Source organism: Chrysoperla carnea, chromosome 3, assembly GCF_905475395.1.
Source record: "Chrysoperla carnea chromosome 3, inChrCarn1.1, whole genome shotgun sequence".
In the NCBI taxonomy this organism is placed as follows: domain Eukaryota; kingdom Metazoa; phylum Arthropoda; class Insecta; order Neuroptera; family Chrysopidae; genus Chrysoperla; species Chrysoperla carnea.
Genome location: NC_058339.1, coordinates 83078873 through 83104536, shown reverse-complemented (window position 1 = coordinate 83104536; position 25664 = coordinate 83078873). Strand labels below are relative to the sequence as shown.

General features: G+C 29.3%; 1 protein-coding gene across 1 annotated transcript; it reads left to right on the top strand.

Annotated features, from left to right (window-relative positions):
- Nucleotides 1–202: 202 nt before the first annotated feature.
- On the top strand, nucleotides 203–1484 carry LOC123296445. Its single transcript, XM_044877918.1, has 2 exons — nucleotides 203–324; nucleotides 851–1484. The coding sequence occupies exons 1-2, from the start codon at nucleotides 283–285 to the stop codon at nucleotides 1427–1429; spliced, it is 621 nt and encodes a 206-aa protein (XP_044733853.1). The 5' UTR covers nucleotides 203–282; the 3' UTR covers nucleotides 1430–1484.
- The last annotated feature ends 24180 nt before the right edge of the window (nucleotides 1485–25664 follow it).

Sequence of the window (25664 nt, the reverse complement as noted above, 5' to 3'; positions counted from 1 at the left end):
GGATCTTTTTTTAATCTTCAGAGGAAAAAAGCTAATTAATTAATGGTTGTGATGGGCTGGCGTAGTGCATCTAGTAGTGTAAACTATCTAAAACATCCTCCGTTCGTCGGTATAAAATAAAATGGATACGGTCCACATTTTGATTGTTTCCATGTAATTTTACCTTAAAATCATTTTACAAAGTAGGCATTGTATTTTGTCAGAATTGTTTTTTTACTGACAGCTTTACACAATATACATCGAATCACTTTTATACATCGAATATGAACATGTAATTTTAATATGGATCCAGAATTAACAATAAATTCAGAAGTGAACGAAATGGTATGTTTTCTAAAAAAATTTTCACATCATATTTCCAGTTTTTATTTAAACAATTCTACATGAAAAGTTGCAGGAAGTCGAAAGTCAAATCTTTAAAAAAATTGTGAACGAGATAATAAACAAAAAGAAAGTGGTTTACATAAAATTATATCTTCCAAATTGAGATTTTAAAAGCATATTGACAAATCAAAAAAAATTTATATAGCTTTACAAAATCAGTTGAATTTTTACGTTTACGGTGTTAATGATCGGGTTCGGCATTGACCCATTTAAAATAAATTGATCCAAGTTTATACAAATTTTGCAAAACCGCAAACGATTAATCAAATTTTGATAATTCGAATAATATAAGAATGAATTATCGAATAAAACTTCTTTACGAAATAGATCTTTGTAAAATTGTTGTCCGTTTCCGAAAAAGTAAATTATATTTTAAGTAAATTTTAATTTTTCATTACAAATCCAAATTTGTCAATTTCTTTCCACTTGAATATTCAGAAAATTAAATAAAGTTTACTTTTATTAGAATGTCGTCGAAAAAAGAAATGTAGACAATAAAGAAGATATAGACAAAAAGGAAGACAGAACAGAAAAAGTTGTCGACGACATTGTAACCAAAACAGAGGACGGAGATAAATCAACCTTAGAAAATATTTTAAGCAAAACAGAAGACGGAGATAAATTCATTCCTAACAAAATAGAAAAGGAGGTCGATTCCACAGATTCATCAAAAACAGAATCGATTGTACCAGAATTACCGGATATCAAAAAAAGTGAAGCCAAAAACACTAGAACAGATATTATAGCAACGAAAGCACTTGTTGAGAAAAAGCCGAGTAAATTCAAACTATGGTTTTTACGAACATTTTTTTTCAAGAAGTTTAATAAAACAAAAATTGATTTGAAACGTAAAAGACACGATTTAACTGTAACGGAAAGTGGTGTAGAACGTTCTACGTCAGTAACACCATCGTCTAGTTCATCAAGTAGTGTAGCTCCAATTGAAACTATTTCAGAAAATAAAGACAAATTAGGGCAACAAATGATATGTGCTCCAGTCTCTGTTGTTACTGAACTTGTTAAAGAATGTGGAATCATTGATTAATTATGTACTATATTTTCGACATTCATTTCAAAACACTTCCTGACAATCATCAAAATTTTTTTGTTAATAATGGAGAACTTTTTTATTTTCAAATGTAAAAGGAAATTTTGAATAAAAACATTATACCTTTTCGAATTTTGTTAATTAGAATTTTGCAAACCTGAATTACCAGTTATACTTAATAAGATATTTACGTTCAATATTCTGAATAATAAAAAAAATTTCCCCACATTTAGATCTTCCGGGAAAAATTTTTTGTATTTTATACTTTTACAAAATCTCAAAAGCTTAGATGATAAAGATTATCGATTAAGATTTATTATTATTATCGATTTTTTTTAAAGAAATAGTCGATAATTAAAAATTCCTATCCGCCTATTGGAAATAATAGGATGGATCTAAAAACTGTGAAAGAACTTTCTAAACAACTATTGCGTTGGTATTGGGACTTTTAATATTCAATAAAAACTTTTCTCACAAGCAAAGGCTTCTTTAAAAAGTGTAGAAGTGTTTAAAAACGGTCTTATCAACAATTTGCTGTTCTGATGATTTGAAATTTATATGGTCTGAATTAATGAATCCGGACGTGTATTCATCCCCCGAATCATACTTACGAATTTGGAATGAGCCGGCTGGAGATGATAATTTCGACCAAGCAAATAAAAATAAATAATTTGCATATATAAACATTTATATCTCATTGAACGAGCCAACAAGATATTAATACACAACAACAAAAAATGATAAATATCTTTTTCGGGGGAATGAAAAAGATGTGTAAGTCGGTCGTTGTACGCATAATTTTATTTTCTTATAAACAATGTTTATATTATAAACAATGCATAAATTATTTTTGAAAGTCTATTGGGAAATGTATTATCATGTTGAAGAAAAATTGGCTTTCGGTGTACCCACACACTCCATTCGAAAAAGTCATACCAACAACGTAACGGTGAAAAAAAACTGATTCTTCTTGTGATAAGTATCTAAATGTTTCTTACACAACAATACATAGGTTGATGTCTGTTTGAATATATTGGTCGTAGAATAAAACTGTATACGACCTTTTTCTTTTTTATAGACAATCACCTATTTCGGGTTTATTTTACGACCAATTTCTTTTATCGTGGAACGAAACGATAAACTTGTTTTTTTTCTATGATTTTAGAGTACAGTACCTATGCTCTGACAAAGCTAGGTACAAAATTTTGAAAATATAATGAAAATTCAGAAATTATTTTTAACCCTCGAACTAAAAAAGGGGGTGTTATAAGTTTGATCGCTATGTTTTGTGTATCTGTCTGTCTGTGGTATCGTAGGGCCTAAGCGGATGAACCGATTTTGATTTTTTTGTTTCGTTTGAAAGTTAATTTAATGAAAAGAGCTTTTAGCTATGTTTCAAATACGAGTTTAGGGTTCCGTACCCGAAAAAACTAAAAAATTGGTGATGACCTTCAAAATCGGCTTAGTTTAGAAAAGGCTTTAAGGAAAAAGCTAATTTGTCGGGGGATTTTTAAATTTTGTAAATTTCACTTGTTGTTTTAAGAAATTAGTTGGTGTTCACTTTAAAGTTTTTCGAACAATTCTGAGTTAGAATCAAAGCTTAGAGCTGAATGCTATTTGGGGCTGATACAGCATCACACGTTGCTTTTGATAATCGTTGCTAAATATACCCTGAGAAACCTGAAATTAAGTAGTTTTTGTAATCGTCCCCCTTCCAATATTTTTTTCAGTTTTGTTGAATTCTAGTAGGAACTTTGTTTCTTTATTTTATTATTAACAAGAGAAAACAAACAATTGACTGAGTTAATTGTCGAAATACCATGTATGGAAAGTGTTGATTACCTGTCTGATACTATAACTGATATAACCATAACATACATACTATACAATTTTGTGCTCTCGCGGGTAAACAGTGATGTTTACGAAAAAATGTTGTTTAATATTTTATAAGGAACATTTTTTACATTTAAATTTTTGTTCTATCTCTAACGGTTTACTAGATAGGTCCTACGCAGCAAAGACCCAAATGACCTTATGACTCGAAAAAATCGTAAGAAATTAATTGTTTCGGAATTTGATGAAACTCAGTTTATAAGGTAATTTTGACCCAAGAAATTCAAAAATCGAGTTTATTTGGCGATTGGCCGAGTAATTTTCGAAAAAAACGATATTTCGGATCGATTTCCGGTATTATCTCGAGAATTATTCGCCCAATCGTTAAATGAAACCGATTTTTGTATTTTTTGGGTCAAAATTACCTTATATACAGAGTTTTATCGAAATTGGAGACGATAAATTTGTATCGATTTTTTGCAATTTTTTCAAGGGGTACCCCTTAGAAAAATTCGAAAAAATCGTAAAAAATTATTTGTTTCGGAATTTGATGAAACTCAGTTTATAAGGTAATTTTGACCCAAGAAATTCAAAAATCGAGTTTATTTGGCGATTGGCCGAGTAATTTTCGAAAAAAAACGATATTTCGGATCGATTTACGGTATTATCTCGAGAATTATTCGCCCAATCGTTAAATGAAACCGATTTTTGTATTTTTTGGGTCAAAATTACCTTATAAACAGACTTTTATCGAAATTGGAGACGATAAATTTGTATCGATTTTTTGCAATTTTTTCAAGGGGTACCCCTTAGAAAAATTCGAAAAAATCGTAAAAAATTAATTGTTTCGGAATTTGATGAAACTCAGTTTATAAGGTAATTTTGACCCAAGAAATTCAAAAATCGAGTTTATTTGGCGATTGGCCGAGTAATTTTGGAAAAAAATGATATTTCGGATCGATTTACGGTATTATCTCGAGAATTATTCGCCCAATCGTTAAATGAAACCGATTTTTGTATTTTTTGGGTCAAAATTACCTTATATACAGAGTTTTATCGAAATTGGAGACGATAAATTTTTATCGATTTTTTGCAATTTTTTCAAGGGGTACCCCTTAGAAAAATTCGAAAAAATCGTAAAAAATTATTTGTTTCGGAATTTGATGAAACTCAGTTTATAAGGTAATTTTGACCCAAGAAATTCAAAAATCGAGTTTATTTGGCGATTGGCCGAGTAATTTTCGAAAAAAACGATATTTCGGATCGATTTACGGTATTATCTCGAGAATTATTCGCCCAATCGTTAAATGAAACCGATTTTTGTATTTTTTGGGTCAAAATTACCTTATAAACAGACTTTTATCGAAATTGGAGACGATAAATATTTTTAAGCGTTACAAACTTTGGACTTAACTTAATATACTATGTATATTTCATATATACATGGTATAATTATTACTATAAAAATATTTATTATTCAATATGTATATTTAAATTATACATATATAGCGCTTCTACATATAAAATTATTTAATGGATTGGTATCTATTTAATTTTATTGGTAAATTACCAGATTAGAATAATTTTGTTTTGATTGCTACGAAAAGATGTATTCATGTTTAATGTCAAAAGCCATCGCTGAACATTAATCAGAAGTTACTAGAGTTATAGTTGATATGGATGCGTTTCGACGTGATGAACTTACACTCGAGAAACGAGTATCGAAAGCACAATACTACGCGTCATTGAGAATACTATTAATTTATTGCAAGATAATAAATTATAAACAAGTGTCGTTCAAGCTTTTCTAGGCCCCATCCGCCGAACGTGCGATAAGGAACATAGTTCCAATGAAATGATCCTCATTTGTAATTAAATTCCATAAAATAATTGAATTTTAAGTTAACCGTGGTACTCAAACCCATTCGTCAAATACATACTCAAAACTAAATAGTAAATAGATATTTCTGGCATTATATATTATACAATACATTAACTAAACAAAACTATTTTAAATTGAAAAACTTAACAAGTTGTATATAGTTGACAGTAATAGTTACCACATAAAACTATTTAAACTATAGTATACACATTATACATTTAAATCATTATAGTAGAAATGATTTAAATATTTTATCAAATGAAAATTGTTCTATTTTATTATTTTGTAAAAGTATTTCAATTGTAGCTAATGCACGAAATTGGCGTTTGCTATGATTTTCTTTCCGAAACGCGTAAAGAGTGGCTGACATCAAAGAGTTTTTAAATTTACAAAACATTAATGCAAATAATATTCTCAATAGGAAATATGGTAATAGGTCTTGAAAACCGAAAATTTCTGAACAAGTGTAGAGAGGGAGCAGCCTCATTTTGTTTTCCGTGAAGATCTGTTAATGACCGATATTGATTGATTAAGTGATTTTGTGCGAGCCTTGTAAGGTTTGTTCAATTGATACTATTAGCGAAAACATATAATTGTCGATTTTTTAATTTTCTGCTTTATTAAAGAAAAATTCTACCAGTCTATGTTCAGTAACCGCTGAATAGACGATGATTCATAGGCGAGGTGAACGTTATACTTGAACGAATTTTGGATGATTTTAACTTTCCGCAAGAGGTGCTTTGTGAGATTCGCGTTTTGACTATAAACATAACCAAATACATAAAACCATTTGAAGGTATGAACATTTGAGTGCATTTACAATAGGTTATGGATAAAAAAATTGAGTCAATAACCGAATTCACGAATAATAAACACGCTATTATTTTGTATATAAATGTATATTTAATATTTGTTGTAAATTCAATAATATAAGAGTCAATATTGAAAATTATGTTTACAACATAAATATACAAAATTATATTAATATCAGTTTATATGAAATTCTATTTGAATGGTATTAATCATATCATCAGGGTATAATGATTTATATACAGTATACAAAATATGTTCCAAATTTGTATTGCTTTTAAATTTACCTTTGCAGTTCCAAAAGCCCGTAGATGTTTTAGATGTTTTGGAAATAGTAAAACGCTTTGTATGGACGCCACATTAAATTATCAAATAGGTATAGAGACGCCATATTCAGTCAAAAAAAATTTTATTTATTTTATTTAAGGTCGCCTTAGTCAAAAATTATTTATTTTATAATAAAAGGAAAAAAAATTGGTAGGTAGGCAGCATATGATTAAAATAAATTAAAATTCTAACGAAATGAGTAATATTTTTCCTTTGACCAATCATAAAGTCGTTTTAAAGTGGACACAACATTTTAAATCCGGCCGAATTAACAGATAAACTTCTGTATCATAATAATACTCCTAATTTGATGAAAAATTTGGTGAAATTTTTACCAAATTCGCTCAGAGAGAAAAAAATCTAGCGAGGGGAGACATGTCTCTCTGCAGATAAAAAAAAATCCGGAAAATAATGACGAGAATAAATAATAATGTGGTCGAAATACGTAAATATCTATAATTTATTAAAGAATCTAGGTTTTGAGGCTAATTTGAAATTATTTTATATGTATGCTTGCCTTTTCTGTTTAATTTCTTTCCATGGTATTTCAGATAACGTAGAATCTATCGTCTTCTAATCGCCATGCTTGATCGAAGCCCAAAAATCCACAGATTTTTTTATCCAAGTTACGGAACTTACAAGGAAAATAAAATTTGTATTACAACAATTTGAACATTATTCTTATAAAAATTCGGTAGTAAAACAAAGAATACATTTCACATATCGATAATCTTCGAAATCTAATTTTCAAATAATTCGGGTCCTCCATTATCTTGGAAATTTTTTCCAATTTGCTATAGGTACTTAAATCAATGTTTCTTAACGTTGTTATTCTAGAATTCTTCCCTTTAAAGAAATGCAATAGAATTTTCATGTTAAAAGGACATGTAATAAAGTACAGGATTATCTATTCGTATCCTCAACAAAGTATACAAATGAATAAAATCTGTTCTTTAGTAAAATGTGCAAAAAAATAATTCCTTCGAAAAGAAATAAAACAAATTTTTAAGCTATTTTCACAAAAGAAAAAAAAAAAAAAAAACAAACAAACATTTGTAATTTATATCAAGCAATAAATTTTACTGTTGTGGTTTTTGGTATCGATACCTGCATTTTGTAAATGCATCTGTTACACTTTTTTTGTACTCTACTAAATGTAAATTTTGTATTGTGTATGGTCGATGTATCAATATGTAAATATAAACTAAAAAACAAAAATGCAAAAAAATTGCACGGCAATGCAATAATTTGTTCAACTTGTTAAAAATGTTTCATTTTCAAAATGCATATTCATTTTATGCATATTCCAATCATTTGGATAGCGTGTTAAAAATATTTATAAAATTCCATTAGAAATGCGAGATTTTCATTTAAAGGATAGTCCGTTTTAATTTAAAAGTAAAGTAAAATAAAACAGGAGGTTGAAATTTTCACATTCGTTCCGTGCGGGCTTAGTATGGTACTTACAGGAGAGGGAGTGTAGACAGATGATTCTGAAAAGTCCCATGAATTAAGAACAAGCCAAGACGTTCCAAACCAAGTCCCAAACCTCAAATATTGTAAAGCCCGTGAGACAATTATGTTCTTAAATCAGTGATAGTGAACCATATTACGGGAGTCTACCGTAATTAGGGAAAATAAGAAGTAATTAGTCTGCTAGTTTAATTGTAAAAAGATACCCGATTTTTGTATTATTTTTTTTGTCAAAATTACTCTAGAAAGTGATTCTTATTCAAATCAGAGATAAATTCCTTGTTTTTTTTCCTCGATTTAAGGTTGTTTAATTTTTCAAACCCGTTATCTCTTGTTCCAATCGTTGTACATACGTTTTATCTTTGAATAGATTGACTGATTGAGTTTATTGCAAACACTATGTATTTTGTTTATAGATTTATCTGAAATATAAATGATTGGATATGCTCTTCGATTTGAATTTAACTGATATTTTAATATATCAAATATACATAACATAAACAATATCACATATCTATCGACACACAATTGTATATAAAAAACAAAACGCTTAACTCAAACTAAAACTGAAAAACAGGTCGTATTTACTCATTCAAAAATAGTTTCGTATACAAACTATATTATTGAGATTAATGTGAATTGTGTTCTGTTTGGGTAAAATGTTACCCAAAACACACACGGGAATAAACAATACATGATATAAAGACAAACAGGTGTATTATGTTGAATAGATGGGATCTTAAAAAACCATTGTAATTTACAACAATAGTGTTCAAATGGATGAATAAAGTGTCTAGTAACATTTACAAAATTTAAAAAAACCCCCGACATATTTTTCGGGCACGGAAGCTTAAACTCGCTCTTGAAACATGTCTAAGAACACTCTCCATTAAATTACTTTTTTCTTTTCAGCCTTTTCCAAACTGAGCCGATTTTGAGGATCATGGCCAAATTTTTAGTTTTTTCGGGTACGGAACCTTAAACTCGCAATTAAAACATAGCTAAGAGCATTCCCCATTAAATTACCTTTCAAACAAAACACCCGCTTAGGCAGATCGCTGCCATAGACAGATCGACAGATAGACACACAGCCAGAAACATACAAATACCGGTCAAACTTATACCACCCCTTTTTTTAGCTCGGTGGTTAAAAATAGTAAATTCAATGGTCTAGTCTACGTACAGAACACTGTGATGTTGTTCAGCCTACTTATGACTGCCATGTTAACTAATTGATGCTATTAGTGATTCATACTTGAATCTTCGTGCGTGGCTTCCTTTTGACGAGCCTACCAAACTTTCCTCTATGTTTTTTTTTTCGAAAAGAAAAATTATTAATGTCATCAAGTGCTCATAGTGTCCGAAAAATTCCCTTATGCGTTTTTCACAACGATAACTCAAATATGACGTTATCATGCTCATTTAAAAATGCAGCCTTTTCGAAAAAAAATCGTAGAGGAAAGTGTGGTAGATTAGTCAAAAGTAAGCCACTCAAGAAGTTTAAAAAAAACCCGCGTTGTCCTACGGTCTAAAACTCAATTAAAAATTCAATTTCGGGCTCAAATTTTCGCACTTAAAATCGAAATATTCTTCATATAAGACTCATGACAATTTAAATACATTCCAATTTGAAAATTAAATAAATTTTCGTTAAAATTAAAACTAAAAAGATTTCCGATTTTTTCTTTAATTTTTTCTAATGATACTGTTAAGAAATTCGTAAAAATTTCGAAAAATATTTGCCTCCCCAAGCAGTTAGAACCTGACGGAAACAGGATTGTATTCAAAATATGATCAACTAGTAACGTAAATATTTAAATAGGCAGACAACTCGTTCAAGTAACTTTGGTTTTCGTAAATTTTCGATCAAAATTACCTATATTCATGATTTTCATAATTTTTTCTTTCCATGTTAAGATAATCGTAAAAGTTGGATAAAGTATGTGTTTTTATTTTTCAGGAATAGTTCAGTTTGTATCAAAATTATTCTTGATTTGTAATGGATTTAAATGAAAATTTTTTAAGTACTAATTAATAGGAAAGTTTCCGATGGCAGACGCGTGGACAATTCTCGAAGCCTATAGTCTTCTAGGCGGTTATGCTTTTGGTGGCCTAAGGGCAGAAAATTTTCAAATAACTTCTGATTTAACGTGTCTGTGTATCTATAAGTTTATCTGTGGCATCGTAGCCTTCTAACAGGATGGACAGATTTTGAATTTATTGTTGTTTTTGTTTGAAAGGAAATTTGATCTAGAGTGTTTAGCTATGTTTAAAGTAAGAGTTTAAGGTTTCGTACCCGACGACAACTATAAAAGTGGTGATAATTTTCTAACGGATGAACAGATTTCCGATCAGATCGAGAATTCGCGGATGATCAGATTCGAGTATACTTATGAATCGATCAAACCCGATTTTGTGTCGAGGGTTTTATTAATTGTGTGGAATACCACAACTACTTAGTGAACACCATGGGATAAATAGATAGTTTACGATGATACATTTCAACATGATGCCATAGACGATAGAGAAACAATAGTATGTACAGGCTTATAAACAAAACACATTGTAGAATCGGATAAATAATATTCAATGCATTTTATTTATTTATTTACGTGTTTTTAGTCAAATAGTTAATCAATTACCAAAGCTGTTAGCTTTATTTAACTGTTTCACTAACAAAAAAACTTTGGTTTTTTTTACAGAAAAATACTGTTTTTTAATCTCGAAAATGTAACGAAATAATATTTTGTTAAATTTTCAATGTTTATTAGTTTATTGGTATTTAAATGAATTCTGGATATCTGTGAAAATGTGAAAAATTTGTTGTTTACCTCTATTCTTAACCGACTTCAAACAAAAAAAGGAGGAGATTATCAATTTGACTCTATTTTTGTTAATGTGTGTTACCTCAGAACTTTAGACAGGGAGAACCAATTTTAATGATTCTTTATCTGTTTGAAAGCTGGTGTTTTTTCCGTGGTCCCATTTAATTTTGGTCCAGTTCTGACAACGGCATCAATGAGAAAACCATAAAAGTCTTAAATTTGCATTAAGTATGCACGACAGGAGGACGAATAACGCAATATCACGCCAACCGATTTCGATGATTCTTTTTGTAGTGACAAATTAGTTAGTGTACTTCAGATTCACTAAAAATCACAAAATAAAAAAAAGTTTTTCTTTTGAAGTCGTTTTCGTTTTGTTAAAAGTTTTTTTTTATTTTGCATGATTTTATTAAAAAAAAAAAGTTGTTCATGTGATACCCTTATGGTCGCCACTATCCAAATTTCCATTTCTATTCATGATGAAAGAACTTTTTTTAACTACTCAAAAACAGGTTTATATAGCACGCCTAGAGTTTTGTTAGACGCTCTGTATGCAAGAGGTACTAGAATTAAATATCGATATTTAATGAAAAATTAAAAAAAAAATCCTATTCAAATTCATAAAATCAATAATTATTGTTTAAGCCGTGAGCACTCTCTCAAGCTATGTGCATTTTGCTTATGTTCGATATAAGACATAGCTCTGTGCCCAAAAAATAAGGTGACATTTTATTTATTTTGAAAATTCTTTATTTATTCTTTCAAATCAATTTCACCCCCTTCAAAGTAATCCCCTCCCGATGCTCTTATGCTAACGGATTTTCCAAACTTCGAAACATTGGTTGTAGTCACTTTCCGGGATTGCCTTCAGTTCCGTCTTCGCTGCGGCTTGAATTTCCTCTATCGTATCAAAACGTTATCGTCGGAGCGATCTTTTGAGCTTGCTGAACAGCCAGAAGTCGCACGGGCTAGATCAGGTGAGTACGGTGGTTGCGGCAAGATATGGGTTGAGTTTTTGACGAAATGATCTAGAATTATGAGTGAAGTATGGGAGATGTATTATCGTGGTGTAAAAACCATGAATTGTCTTTCCACGATTCCGGCCTTTTTAGGCGGATAGCGTTACGCAAATGACGCATAACGTTCAAATAATATTCCTTGTTGACTGTTTGGCTGGGCGGAAGGAATTCATAATGCACAACAAACGCGCGCAGTTTAAATTCAAATGTCACCATGTCAATGGTATTTGTGGTTGAAATTTGTTCTATTTTAATATAATTTTACCTATTTTAAAATTAAAAATTTTTCAAATTTTTTTAAAAATAAATTTTTGAATTTCTATCAACTTGGTAAAAGAAAAAAATATTTGTTAAATTTGCAAGAATTATCTCTTTATGTAAGGAGAAGTGTGTTTCTCTATGGTGGACAATAATAAAATAACACTCATTTCTACCATCACCCACTTTTCGTCCAATCTTGACACATCAGTAACCTAACGAAGATTGGCGTTTGGCCCAGTTTATATTTGGGCTAATACAAATGATGCTATTTGACATTTTGAACAATTGGAAAATATTTTGTGAACTAATTTCAAAATATTGTTTTAAAATAACTTTTTGACTAAAACATAGAAAAGACCAACTAGAATCAATAAAGTGAAAAAGAGCAATCTAGAAGGTGTAGCAAAGTTCTTTTTCAAATGCTTTAATTTCTCGATAAAATGAATTATTTACTAAGCGACCCTTACATTTCCGGGGTTCGTCGTATAGGATCTTGAGATGACTGGATGGTACTTTTCCAAAAGGAGGAAATCTGTAAAAGCTTGTGTTAAATAATTTATGAAAAAACAAGTAATTGAATATCGTTTTGAAAGTTTTTGAGCTTGTACGAAAAGTCTAACAGTTTTTTCCAGCCTTTAAACTTCATTAAGAAATAAATTGATACATTACACAGGTAGGTACCTGTTTAAGATTTTACATTTAATTCTTGTTCTGTTTTTTCTTTTTCTTTCACAAAAACTCTTAATTTGTTCGTTTATTTTTTAATTATTACTGATTTTGCTCCAACGATACCTCTTTTGTCTATACAAAACTAAAGAATATATCAGGAATCGCTGTTGTTGTGGGAAAATAAAGGAACAATAAATGTAAAAATAATTCAAATCTCGTGTAACGTTAAGCCCGGAAATTCAAACAATGCAGTGTTGTTGTATTGTTTATGATGATGGCCAAAATCCAAGCTTTCAACTTCGAAATACAAAATTAGACTATGTTTTAGGCCGAAACCGTCTCTGTAAAAGAAGTTTTCTAATTCAGCCTGCGGAACCTTGGACTATTCATTCGACCAACATAAAAGAAATGAGCGAGAGATGTCATGGAGCACTCGCTAGGAAATATATCTTTTTATATTTATGTAGGCACTTTTAATTAAAAAATTTGACTAATTTTTTTTAAATAAAAAAAAAAACTTTTGATGTGAATGTGTATTGACTGGACCCACTCTTGTCAAAATTGAAAATTTTTAGAGCTGAATATTTTTTTTTTAATACTATCACGTATACATAGTGAAAGGATAAATAAACTTCTAAATAATTTCTTAACACCTTGTATCTGTATACATATATTGCTCATTTAAAATAATGACTAGAGTCATACAATAATAATATTCTATAAAAGTTTATGATTATAATATGTTTAAAACTAAAAGTTTCTGGTTCCTCTATAACATTTATAGCATATTAAAATAATAAAATATATGTAGCTATAATAATAATATGATATTTTAAGTAAAATCTTTTATCAGAATATGTCATCAAAATTGAAACTTATACAATAATTAATGACAATATGAATGAAATAAAATTGAACTTTTGTTATATTATTGTATTATTATAATTCATATTTTGCACGAAATAAATTTTATTGCATGTTTTATGTGCTACTGACTTCTCTATTTCTATATGGAAGAGCTTTCATTAAGAGTGTCCTATCTTGAAACAAAACAATTTATGATATCATAATTTAAAAAAAAAAATACATTATGACAATCTTGTCAATAAGCCGCTCTTGGAAATACATATAGTTTCTTTATATCGTTTTAACTTCTGTATCATTTCATCATATGCTTACTTTAATATTTCTAACAATGATTTCCTCATTTATGAAATAATGTTGCCTATATCTATAAATAATTCATTTTATTATTTAAAAAATAAAGGCAATATTATTACATAAATGATACCAACATGGTGAAACAGATATGTCTTCAAAATAGCCTATGTGATCGGGTAATAGGAACATTGTATTTTATGCTTACGCTTCCCCCAGTGAAGATGTATGTGATCATTTCAAATGATCCACGCTTAATAACTCTTGACTTGATGTGATCATTATTTTAAGTGAAAACACGTTTATTTAGATATCGAGGGGGAAGTTCAAAAATGGTACCTACAGAATTTTAAAAAAGGCAAATGGCACCTTATGATACATCATTTCAAAGGTCATAAAATTATCTTTAGACCAGAAGATTGAATTCATATCCTCCATCCTCTGTGTAGTATTTCTTAAGAACCAATCGAAAGATTTCATTTTTCTTTATCATGGTTAAAGCGAGAATTTTATGCCCCTTCTAATGAGGCAGAACAAAATGAAACGAATGTGAAGGAATGAACTCTGAAATTTTCTAGATACCTTTCCCGTCGATATCTAAATCGATGTGTTTTCACTCAAAACAATAATCACTTCAGGACAATAGTTATTACGGGTGTATGCTTTTGAAATAATCACACTTCTATATAAATTGCCGTCACAGTGTCCGATATTCAAACTATTAAACAACTTGTATCTCAGATGTCATAAAATCTGATAAACAAGTGGTTTAATAGTTTGAATTTCGGAAACTCTTTATGTAAAACACTATATATGAACTTCTATTATATATATTTTAGAACTATAAATTATGATTATTTGAATAATATGTTGTGTGAATATTGCAAAGGATTCCTTGAATTTATTGTATGTAATGATCTATTTTTCTATTATTCAGTATTATTAGGTTAGTTATTTGTATGCGGAAAATGTTGTTTTTCCTTGGTTAGATTTCAAATAATCCTATAAAAAAATGTGTTGTATAAGATAAATAATACTGCGGTTTTCATACAGTACAACAAATTTGCAAAACCTTTTTTTGTGATTTCGTATCGTCGCAGATTGTTCGAATTTTAGGCGATTTTTTCTCGTCTGTCGAAATATCAAATTTTGAAAAGTAATTTTTGTCTTTGCTGAAACACTACAACAAGGAAATAGGGTAGTAAATTCAAATCTTGAAGTTTTCTTTTTTTTTAATGGTTGGTAAAAGCGTTTCTTTGAAAGAAAATGTAAGTATTAAAATTATCACAAAAAGGGGAAGTTATTGTTGAAAATAGTCCTTCAAATGTGTATTTAAGGAAAATTGAATCAAAATAGAAATGTAAAATAGTTCTATATAGATTCAATTTTCCTTAAATACAAAATATTTTTTTTAGGTTAAAAATGTACCGCGAACAAGAAATTCGAGAACATATAAATATGGGAAAATTTGAGTTCGGTAACTTCAAAACATTTCTAGATAGCCTTGTTCTCGTTCTATAGAATTTTTTTAATGTGAAAATGTATGAAAAATTATTAAAAAATAGTCATCAAACTGATTGTTTCAAATGCAAAATTGAAAATTTTAAAAACGATTAATACGATAGAGTTTCAGTCTCTTTAAATATTATTTGAACCACTGATGATAGAAAAGTAGTGACATACTTTTAAATGGAATATATTTTTTTATTTTTGTAAACATATTTTGGTGGAAATTTTAAAATTTATGAAACACTAAAATGTCTATCCCGGTTCGCCAATTTATAAAATCATAAACGATTTTACAATATTAAATTCGCCATTGAAATGAATAAATTTGAAACATTTGCCCTAACACGCATAATTTTTCTCATTTTCTTACCCTAACGTCAAATTGATAACATGAAATCAAAGAATTGATTTCGTTTTTCGACACATAAAATCATTCATTCTTCAAATATAAAAATTCAAAATTCAATAAACGTACATGTAAATATAACAGACATCATCAGAGAATGGTTGAAGACATGAGAATGGTTGAATAACAGATATAACACGATCTTAACATCACATAGAATAGAATTTCGAACAAACAAAACAACCCCCTGAACTGTATTTCCGAGTATTTGTTCTGTGTGTTAATAATTAATGTTGAAGAAGTTTACTTGTGCTAACATACACAAAGGTATTATAATTTTCTAAACAGAATATTTCGATAACAAAGAAGTCGTATTCATATATTTTTTAAAATTCTATAACGTATTTATAGGTCTGTTTTACTTAAGCAATAACAGAAATGTGTCTTGAACAGTATGTACGGATCCAATCAAGTAACCAGGAAATGGTTTACGCTGAGTGATTAACAGTGCACCAATCACACCATAGGAAATATATAAAAGAAGTAGTCTAATATTTCTATGTAGTAGAAAACCTAACCTATATAACCTATATAGAAAAAATCATCGTGAAACAGTCACCATATTAGTGATGAATAACATTTCTCAGGAAAATAATTACTATTAGCTAATTGACACTAATAATGAATGTATAATTAGAGTCAAAATATGTTAATAATATGGAAGTATTTTTAATATAATGAAATTGATCAGGCATTTGACCGAAACTTTTATTTCGCATACATTTTTTTTTTTGAAATTTTATTTCAAATATCTAGGTTTTTTATAAATTATCTTTGACGATTATACATAAACCAGGAAATGTTCAGATGAATTAGGAAGTTTCTATTTTTGCCATACATTTTATATGAAGTCTTATAAAGAATGAATAAAACAAAACAAAATTTTGTTGTATTTAAAATTGACTAACTCAAGATTTGAAACTGGTGCAATAATTAAGCACAAAAGTGATAGCTAGGGAAAAACTGACATAACAGTCAGTTATCTCAGTTTTGGGTCTGAAAAGAATGACCCAATATTAGTGGGTTTCAAAAAAAATTCTAATTAAGATCGGATCAAATTTGCCTTTGTTATCAAAAATATCGAATTTTTTGACTTCATGACGTCATCGGAATTAAAAAAATTTAATTGCATTCTATCATCAGAGCCATAACGTAAACTGATAGTATTATACATAAGAAATTTAATAAGATTGGTGACATCCATTCAGAAACGCGAAGAAACAAAATTTTTCCACAATATTCACTGACCGTTTTCCAACCGCTACCCCTTCCCCTCAGAATAATTGCTTATAACTTTGAAATTACTTTCTATAAAAATTAAATTAAAATCTGCCACTCTGAACATGGTTTAAATGATAATGTGCAGAAATTTTAACCATTCAATGTCAAAATTTGAAAATAATTTGAAAATGTCTTATACATTTATTTTTACCGATTTGTTCAATACAATCGACCTTATAACAGATCGACCAAAATTATTGGGATAATATAAGTGTTCTATTTTTAAAGTCTATAACGAGCTGATCAAAGTTCACATTCTTTACTTATACCTTTACACAATAAATATACGCCTTCCTCATTTTCGATCACATTTTTTATTTATCGAAATATTTTCCAGTTTATGAATTACACTCATTCGAAGTCAACAAATCATTTATCATTCTATTTTCGGCAAAAAAAATTATGTAACGCACACCAAACAAAATAACAAAAATAAACATGTAAAGCGTACAGACAAGCAGACGACAACAACTCTCTACGTATAAAAATTAAATAAATTGCCTCCTATATTTTATCCATAAAAACCGGCATTAAAAATTGATAAACAAATATAATATATTACTAAAAAAAAAATACTAATGTGGACGCCATATTACTTCCTCGCATACATTATACTATAAACAGGTACATGGCCAAAAAGATGGATCGAAACTATCTCCAAAACACAATTATAGTCTACTTCGATAAATTTCATTCACTTTTTCTTCGGAAAATAACGGATTTTTTTTTGTTACTCAAATAGGACGTGACGAACAAAGAAATGGCACAATAGTGCTAAGTCTATAATTTTTACGACAAATGGTTTGTGACTGATGAGAAATATAAGAAGATGTCAATAAGGGTATAAGAACATCTACAATTGTTCTAACAGGCCCATATCTTGAATTTCAAAATTTTACAACTTGGACTTTTTGAGTTATACGAAATAATTACGAACGTTACGTTTAGTTGTCACGCTAAAATTAGTCCAAAGAGATTATGCGATATTCAAAAAGAATATTTAAGTTGAAAATCGTTTGCTTTGAACAAGGAAGTAAAAAACCTTATATACAAATTATTTTTATATTATAAAAATAAAAACATACCTATTCAAGGTTTTTGTGTGGGAAATAATATACTACACACAAACATACACACCATAAAAATTACAACATGGAATCCGGAGAAAAAAAAGCACATCATACAACAAAAATCATCTCGAAATTCTCAATGAACAAAAAAAAAAAGTTTTTTAATTTTCAGATAGGATGAACGGAACGGTTATGTAATAATAATAAACAGGGCTATACGTATATGGTACACTTGAAATGAAAAAAATTGAAATAATTTGTTGTTAAGATGCTTTGATGCGTCAGTAAATACGCCCTTGAAAAAACTTTTAGTCCGAGAACTGGAAAGTAGTTCAGATCTGTAGGGAGGATGAAGAACGTCTTACATACGAGAGTGGTTGCGTTAATTAACACGGGATGTGCACTTATAAAGCAATATAATTTCTGTCTGGCAAATTAAAATAACATTCTTTAAATATTAAAATGGCAGTCATAATAAAATGATTTGAATACATTTAATCTTGCTCCTATAATTTATATTGGGTTTTTCGTTGAATTTCACCCCATAATGTCATACACATTAACCGTTATTCTCAATGAAACAACTTTGAGATGTTTAAACGCAGTCTTTTGGCGCTCTCTGTTGATGACGTATTAATATGTGATCTGTCAAATGGTGACAGTTTAATGTATAATTTACACTTTAAAAAAATGAATTTAGAACACAGAATTTACACTCGTTGTTATTAAAATTTCTAATGAAAAGCCGTAGAATAATATAACTCAATGTAATACCATACAAAATGTAAGTAATTAATACCATACAGTATGTCAATGTTTGGCTTGTCAACAAATTTGACAAGTCAATACTATGATGTCACGTCCGTTTAAAAATTTGAATTTTCGTTTTAGAAATTTCAAATTTCTTTCACTGAATTTGTACTTTTATTAATTAATTTTAAGTAATTAAAAAGATAATTACTAAAATAATGGTGTAGTTGAAATCTCCAGCCAATAAAGTTACGAAAAAATAATATTTAAACCAAATTATTATGTCAAATTTTTTTTTAAAATTTATAGTTCGAAACGAAACGAAAACAGAAATACAATTTTTATTCCATGGAAAGAAAAAATTAAGAACAGACAAACAAAAATTTGGGTGTATTGATGTTGTTGTGAACAACAGATTGCTTAGCGACGATGTGGGTTCTTATTAAAAACGCTAGATAAAGTATTTCTTACCTAGGAAACCCATGGCTAAAATCACATGAAAAAATTATGTGACAATAATTTTAGAATCAACAATTTTTCGAGAATACGGTCTTGGAAAAATGCAATATCCGTAAACACTCTCAGGTTATTCATACTTAATTAATTTCTCTCTTATTTCAATAAGAAATGAAATATCCTAAATTCAGCCTTCTTAAAAACTTTTTCGTGGACGCTTCCAGCTGTTATACGTAAATTACATATCATATGTAAATTACGTTTTCCATTGAATATCAGTTCAATTTTCCAGCAAAACTGTGTACAAATATCTCTATATAATAATAATATGTAAACATACAAAATGATTAAATGGTGTTAAAGAAAATTGGGAAGGAAGAAAATAGAATAATTTCCTTCTCTCGTTTCCTATTTGTTACACATGTTGTTATGTGTATGTATATCTATGTCTATACGTACGTACGTGCATGTACGTGTATTTATAATACATGAAAATTCCACACAAATTCACGCAGTTCCTACTTCATATAACGTGTGATAATAATATAAGAACTTGGTAAGGTTTGGTAAAGTATTCGTCGATAATAGTACATATAAATATATTATTGTATGTAGTTTGGTTTTTGTGTTTGTATAAATCACATACATGTTCTTCTCTTATTATTATTATTATTATTATTATTTGTTCAATCTTTGATTTTATTATGTTAGTATTCGGTGTATTTATACGTTCCTATGATTTTCGGAGAAAAAATATTTACGGAATGGATGTAATTATACCATGTATATATAAAATATACATAGTATATTAAGTTTAGTCCCAAGTTTGTAACGCTTAAAAATATTGATGCAACGAAAAAAAATTTGGTATAGATGTTCATAGAATCATCTATTAGTCCATTTCCGGTTGTCCGTCCGTCCGTTCGTCTGTCAACTCGATAACTCAAAAACGAAATATGATAATAAGCTAAATATTTACGGCGTGCTCAGGACATAAAAAGTGAGATAACAGAGATCATTTAAAGTAAGTACAATAAAATTTGTAACTTTTGTAATAATAAATATCCTGATCAAACCAAACGTAATGTACGGATATATTGAGTTGACTACTAAATCAGAATATTACATGTAATTCACATAGTAAATACTATAAAGTTAGTACAAGTAGCTATAAAATTAAATTATTTAAAGAATCAAACAAGTAGTCGTCTTCAGAAAAATTTTCAGGAAAATATCTTGTTAATAAAAGAAGTAAGCGCTGCATGTATAATGTACCAAGGTACGAAAGGAATATAGTTCTTACTGGGTGCTCGACGACATCTATCGATTTTCTTTTTCCATTAAATAGTATCATTAGAAAAAATATCGTAGGAAAAACAAGAGTTTTCAGTGGCAATTCCAAGTTAATTTACTAAATAATATTGTATTAATTGTTCTTTTATAGATTCTATAAATATTTTTATACCATTTTCTAGGCTGTAATAGTAAAATATTGTAACTCGATTCCGAGTTATTATTATTATGGAATTTTAATAAAGTGTAAAAACGTTTGTTGTGAGAACGGTAACAAAAAAAAAAGTTCATAAATTATATTTTAATTGGTGTTACTTGGAAATGTAATCAAATGAATTTTTTATCACATAGCAGCAACTACACCACCACATTCAGTCATTACTATATTACTATCAACAGAAAAACAGCAATAAACACGCTATATAATTTATTTATTACCTATATAGTATTACGATAGATGATAGTCTTCAAGTTCTCCCTTTATGTTTATTTGATTTCAAGTTGTTCGGATTGGACTGCAAAAAGTGACAGTATATGATACGCCAGTAAAATCATACAAAAAAAAAAAAAAAAAACAACTAAAATCGCAAAACGCGATGTAAAGCTGTTTTTTTGATGTGTTATTTGAACTTTATAAGAGAGTGTAAAACTACGTTTTGTAAACAAAGAAACGTTGTGCTATCTGCGTAATCCGTTAAAAACTGCAAAATTTTCGGACTATTTTCAGTTTTTGCAGTTCAATTAAAAAATTATGAGCTTCTGACATTACAAGCTACTATCAATTTGAAAGTATATCAAATCTGAAACGCAATGTAATAATTGAAATGGTTGTCATGGAACTTTGAAATGTTTCAAAGCAAAGATAATCTAAGAACAGATTATGGATTTTTTGGCACAGGGCTGAGCAATGGACCACAAGTATTCAAATCAGTGTCAGTGACTGCTTGATTGCCGAACACCTTTAACCAAAACTTCGATGAGTATTTAGTCATTATATTACTACTTATCAGCGATAGAAAAAATAGCAATAAACACGCTATATAATTTATTTATTACCTATAATAGTAATAATTTTAGATATACTATAGATAAATACAGTTAGTCAGTCATGTTCGTTCTTGGTTCTCCCCACACACTTAATGTTTGTTTGATTTCAAGTTTGCTTCCATGTTGAATTGTATGTACTATACGTAGGTACTACATAATTGTGACATATATTTTTTATTTTCATGTCACAATATAAAATTGTTGTCAATATGTATCTACTAAAATCTAATAAATTATTTATTAACTGAATGAAAATTAACTACGAATAAAACTTATCGTTTATCGTTTAGAATGTAATAAACACATATTTATCAACCGGAATTTTTAGTTATCGAATCGATATGTATCAGCACTATGTTTGACTAAACATTTGGTGTAGGAGAACATGGGGTAATGAGAGCCCGCGGATAATGGGAGCGAGTCCAAAATGGACTTCCCTAATGCCCGTAATTATGTCAATGAAGTTTGAATGTTTGTTTGATAGAGGTAGCCTAAATCGTACAATGACTTAGTTGCACTCATTCAGTTGTACGGGACGATTGTTTGTTTTTTGCTACACTGTTACAACAAATGCAAAATAATAATGTCCCAGGTGAGCATTAAAATACATACGTTTAATATTGCATTTACGTTATTTATATCTCTAAATCTATCTAATTAAAGGTATGACTATTGAAATTTTGGTGGATTCAAGGTTAAGCCTGTAATGAGAGCTGTATTGCTCTCATTACCGCATCGCAAGATTTTTTATTCCTCGTACCCATAACAATTTGAAGTTGGAAATAGGAAAAAATACGACGGTTATAATGTTCATTCCACCTCTTTTTATTTTTCCACGTCACAACACTTACCCCAGCGGGAAAAAGATGGATCACTGGGAGCTATCTACACCTGCTCCCATAATGGTTGGATAAACGAAACCATTTTGTCACCAAATGTTCCTTTTGTTATTTAATTCTTTGGTATATAAGATTAGATTTATTTGAGCCTGACTGAAATTAAAGATAATACTACTCTAGACTGATTAAAATTTAAATGGCTCCCATTCGACTAATGGGACATTTATTGCCTCCTATTTTCCGAACGTTTGGGTAATTGGAGCGAAGACACAATTCAGAATTTTTTTAATTTTCGCCAAACGTTAATTAGGTTTCAGATTTTTCTGTGATTTTCTGGTTATCAGATAAGCACAGCTTACGTTCATAATAAATAAAAATTTAATTTAAAGAAATTATGAGTTTTATTACCAATCGTCCTTAGATGGTGCTAATTACCCCACGCTCCATTAAGTCTTGCTATTCGTCAGCATATATATATTCTTATGAAGAAACCTCTTTTGTTACACCGACGTTAATATATTTCAAATTTTTGTTTACCTTTTATTTAAGTCAAAGTCCTTCATATATGATATTTTTAACAGCTTTGCCACATTAACATATGATACCACTTGTCTTGGTCAAAGCTAGTGCAAAATCCAAGACAAAGATATTACCACTTCCTTGCGTCACGTAGTCGGGTAAAAATATGGTTACAGCGCTGGGTACATTTGCAGGAGGATTCAAAAAATATGATAATTTGAGAAATAATTTTCTTCGCCATTTGCGTGAGCCTTTGAGTGAAATTGACGTTTTGACGATTGTACACTTTTTGGGGTTACTACAGTAAAGAGATCGAAAAAGGAATAAAGTCCCATCAAAAGAGAAGTTTATCAAGAAATGTAAATAGATACATTAAATTTTGTTAGCGCCGCTTGCAAGGTTCCTCAAACTGAATAAAGGGTATAAATTAATACCGTGTGTTATTTCATTTTTTGTTTTCTTTAAAACAACTGTTCTTCAAACACAAAAAGACGATTTGTTTTACCTTTACCTTTTATTTGTAAAGCTCTTAAAACATAGATTTAAAAAAATTGTTAATCTCTTTGTAAATTCTAAAACAATTTTTAATTTGGAAAACAGATTTACAATTTTTTCTATTTTCTGATATAAAGTAGTTGTGTCCCTCCTCAAAAAATCGAGATTAAAATTGTAAGTCACGTTTGAAATGTCTACAAGGTATCCATTTTATCGAATTCAAACGTTTCAAACGATTAGTTGAATAACAGGCTTTTAATGTGGTTGTTTAGTAATTTTGTGAGAAATAAGCTAAGTTGTTGTTTTCTAACTACATAAACTCAATTGTCGATAATCATGTTCTGAACGCCGCTTCTCGAAAAGGCAGCTTCTGCTAACTATGGTCCACTTGAACAACTTATATGTCATTGAAAGACTTATATGTAGGACCAGTCAGACCTACGCATACTGGTTTGAATCGGATAGAGCGTACTACAATTCGTTTCTTGCAAAAGATGGAGAGGAACTGAAAAGTCTTGAATTGTCAAGAATGAAAAGTCTTGAAATGCCGTGTATTGCGCTTAGCAGAGGACGTATTGACGATGAAAAAGCTGAGGAGTGTACAACGACGTGTGTCTAACAACGAATTCAGGGCCAGGCTGCAGTAATGTAAAATAGGCAATGTCACAATTTTTTGTGTTTTTTGAAAAACTTTTATTATCATGTTGTAGTTCATGTAAGGAAGAAGTAGAATTGGACGTTAAAAGTGTAAAATCTTCGAAAACACATATCTCAATTACCTATCTGTGCCATAAAGTTGTTCTTCCCCCTTCCGTTGATTTTCTTATCACTTCCAAAATTAACTAAACAGTCTCATATTTTCATTATCAATAATTAAATTAAATAAATACGACATAATATGCCCATAGTTTACGAAGAAGTTGACCAGTTTTTGCTTTTCTTAAATATAAAATTTGTAATTTCCTTATTAGTATTTGTGAAATGGACATATTTAGCACAAGTAACGTATATAACATTAATTGGGTTTGCCAGAAAGTAATTAATCTTGCATCTAAAGACCAAATCTACCACAACTTGTGTTTTGTTCTAATATTTCTTTGCGCGTTTGAACTTGGTAAATTGCAAATATAATATGAAAAAGCGCTTGTTGTTTGTTTGTTTATCGTGTATAGCCAGTATACATATATTTGATGAAAAACAACATAAAAACCCAAACAAAACAAAACAAAAATACATATATAAACCTTTGGTGTATAAAGAACCTAGAATTATACATAGAAACATGCAATATTCGTGTGAGATGTGTCTCTCACATGTGTAAACGGTTAACGGTTTATATAAAAAAAAAAGGGTAATGTGTAGTATCCCGGATACAATATACGTTGAATCACTTTATATGCCAGTCAAATCCTACATTAAAATCGCAAAGAGCGATGTAAACCTGCTTTTTTGGTATGTTATTTGGACACCTTAGGGGAGTGTAAAACTACGTTTTACAAGCAAAAAAAAGTTGCACTACCTGCGTAATACGTGAAAAACTGCTAATTATGGGTTTTTTTATCAGTATTTTCTAGAAAATTAATTTGATTTATTTCATAAAGCTCGCAAGTTGAAGCTTTCTAGACACCAAAGCAAAATAGACACCAAAGTATTGCCCTCATTTGTCCCTGCACGAGAAAACAATGATGTTTACGAAAATTTTTTTCAAACAAAAGTTGTTTAATTAAGTATATGGAACATTTTTACATTTAAACTTTTGTTCTGTCTCTAACGGTTTAACAAAAGCATAAGTCAAAATTATTATTAATGAAATTTTTCAAGCATCATATATCAAAAACTATAATACATGAAGTGCAAAAATTGAAAAAAGTCAGAAAATTTTTCAGTTTTTCACGTATTACGCCGGTAATACAACCTTTTTTTGCTTGCAAAGCGTAGTTTCACACTCCCCTAAGGGGTCCAAATAACATATCAAAAATGTAGCTTTACATCACGTTTGATGATTTTATCTGTTTTTTTTTTTTTTGTAAGATTTTACAGGCGTATTTATTGTTTCTCGATGGAACTAGTAACTACATGAAGAGAAAGTTTATTACTAGATGGAAAACAACTAAGATAATGAATATCTATTTCATTTGTTTACAATTGAAATAGAAATAACATAGTGTTTCAAAACAAAAAGTTTTGCACCTAAAATACTACTTATTGGTAAGTATTTCATATTTCAATTTTCCACGTAAAGTAAACTGATAAGGAAAACAAGTTTGAGCAAAAGTTACAATTATTTATTTTAGATTAGTTTTCAATTAT

Bases quoted from the DNA above. Each gene is read 5' to 3' on its own strand.
- LOC123296445 (XM_044877918.1), top strand. From the start codon at position 283: ATGGATCCAGAATTAACAATAAATTCAGAAGTGAACGAAATG. The intron at 325-850 runs GTATGTTTTCTA...TACTTTTATTAG, and splicing joins ATTCAGAAGTGAACGAAATG to AATGTCGTCGAAAAAAGAAA.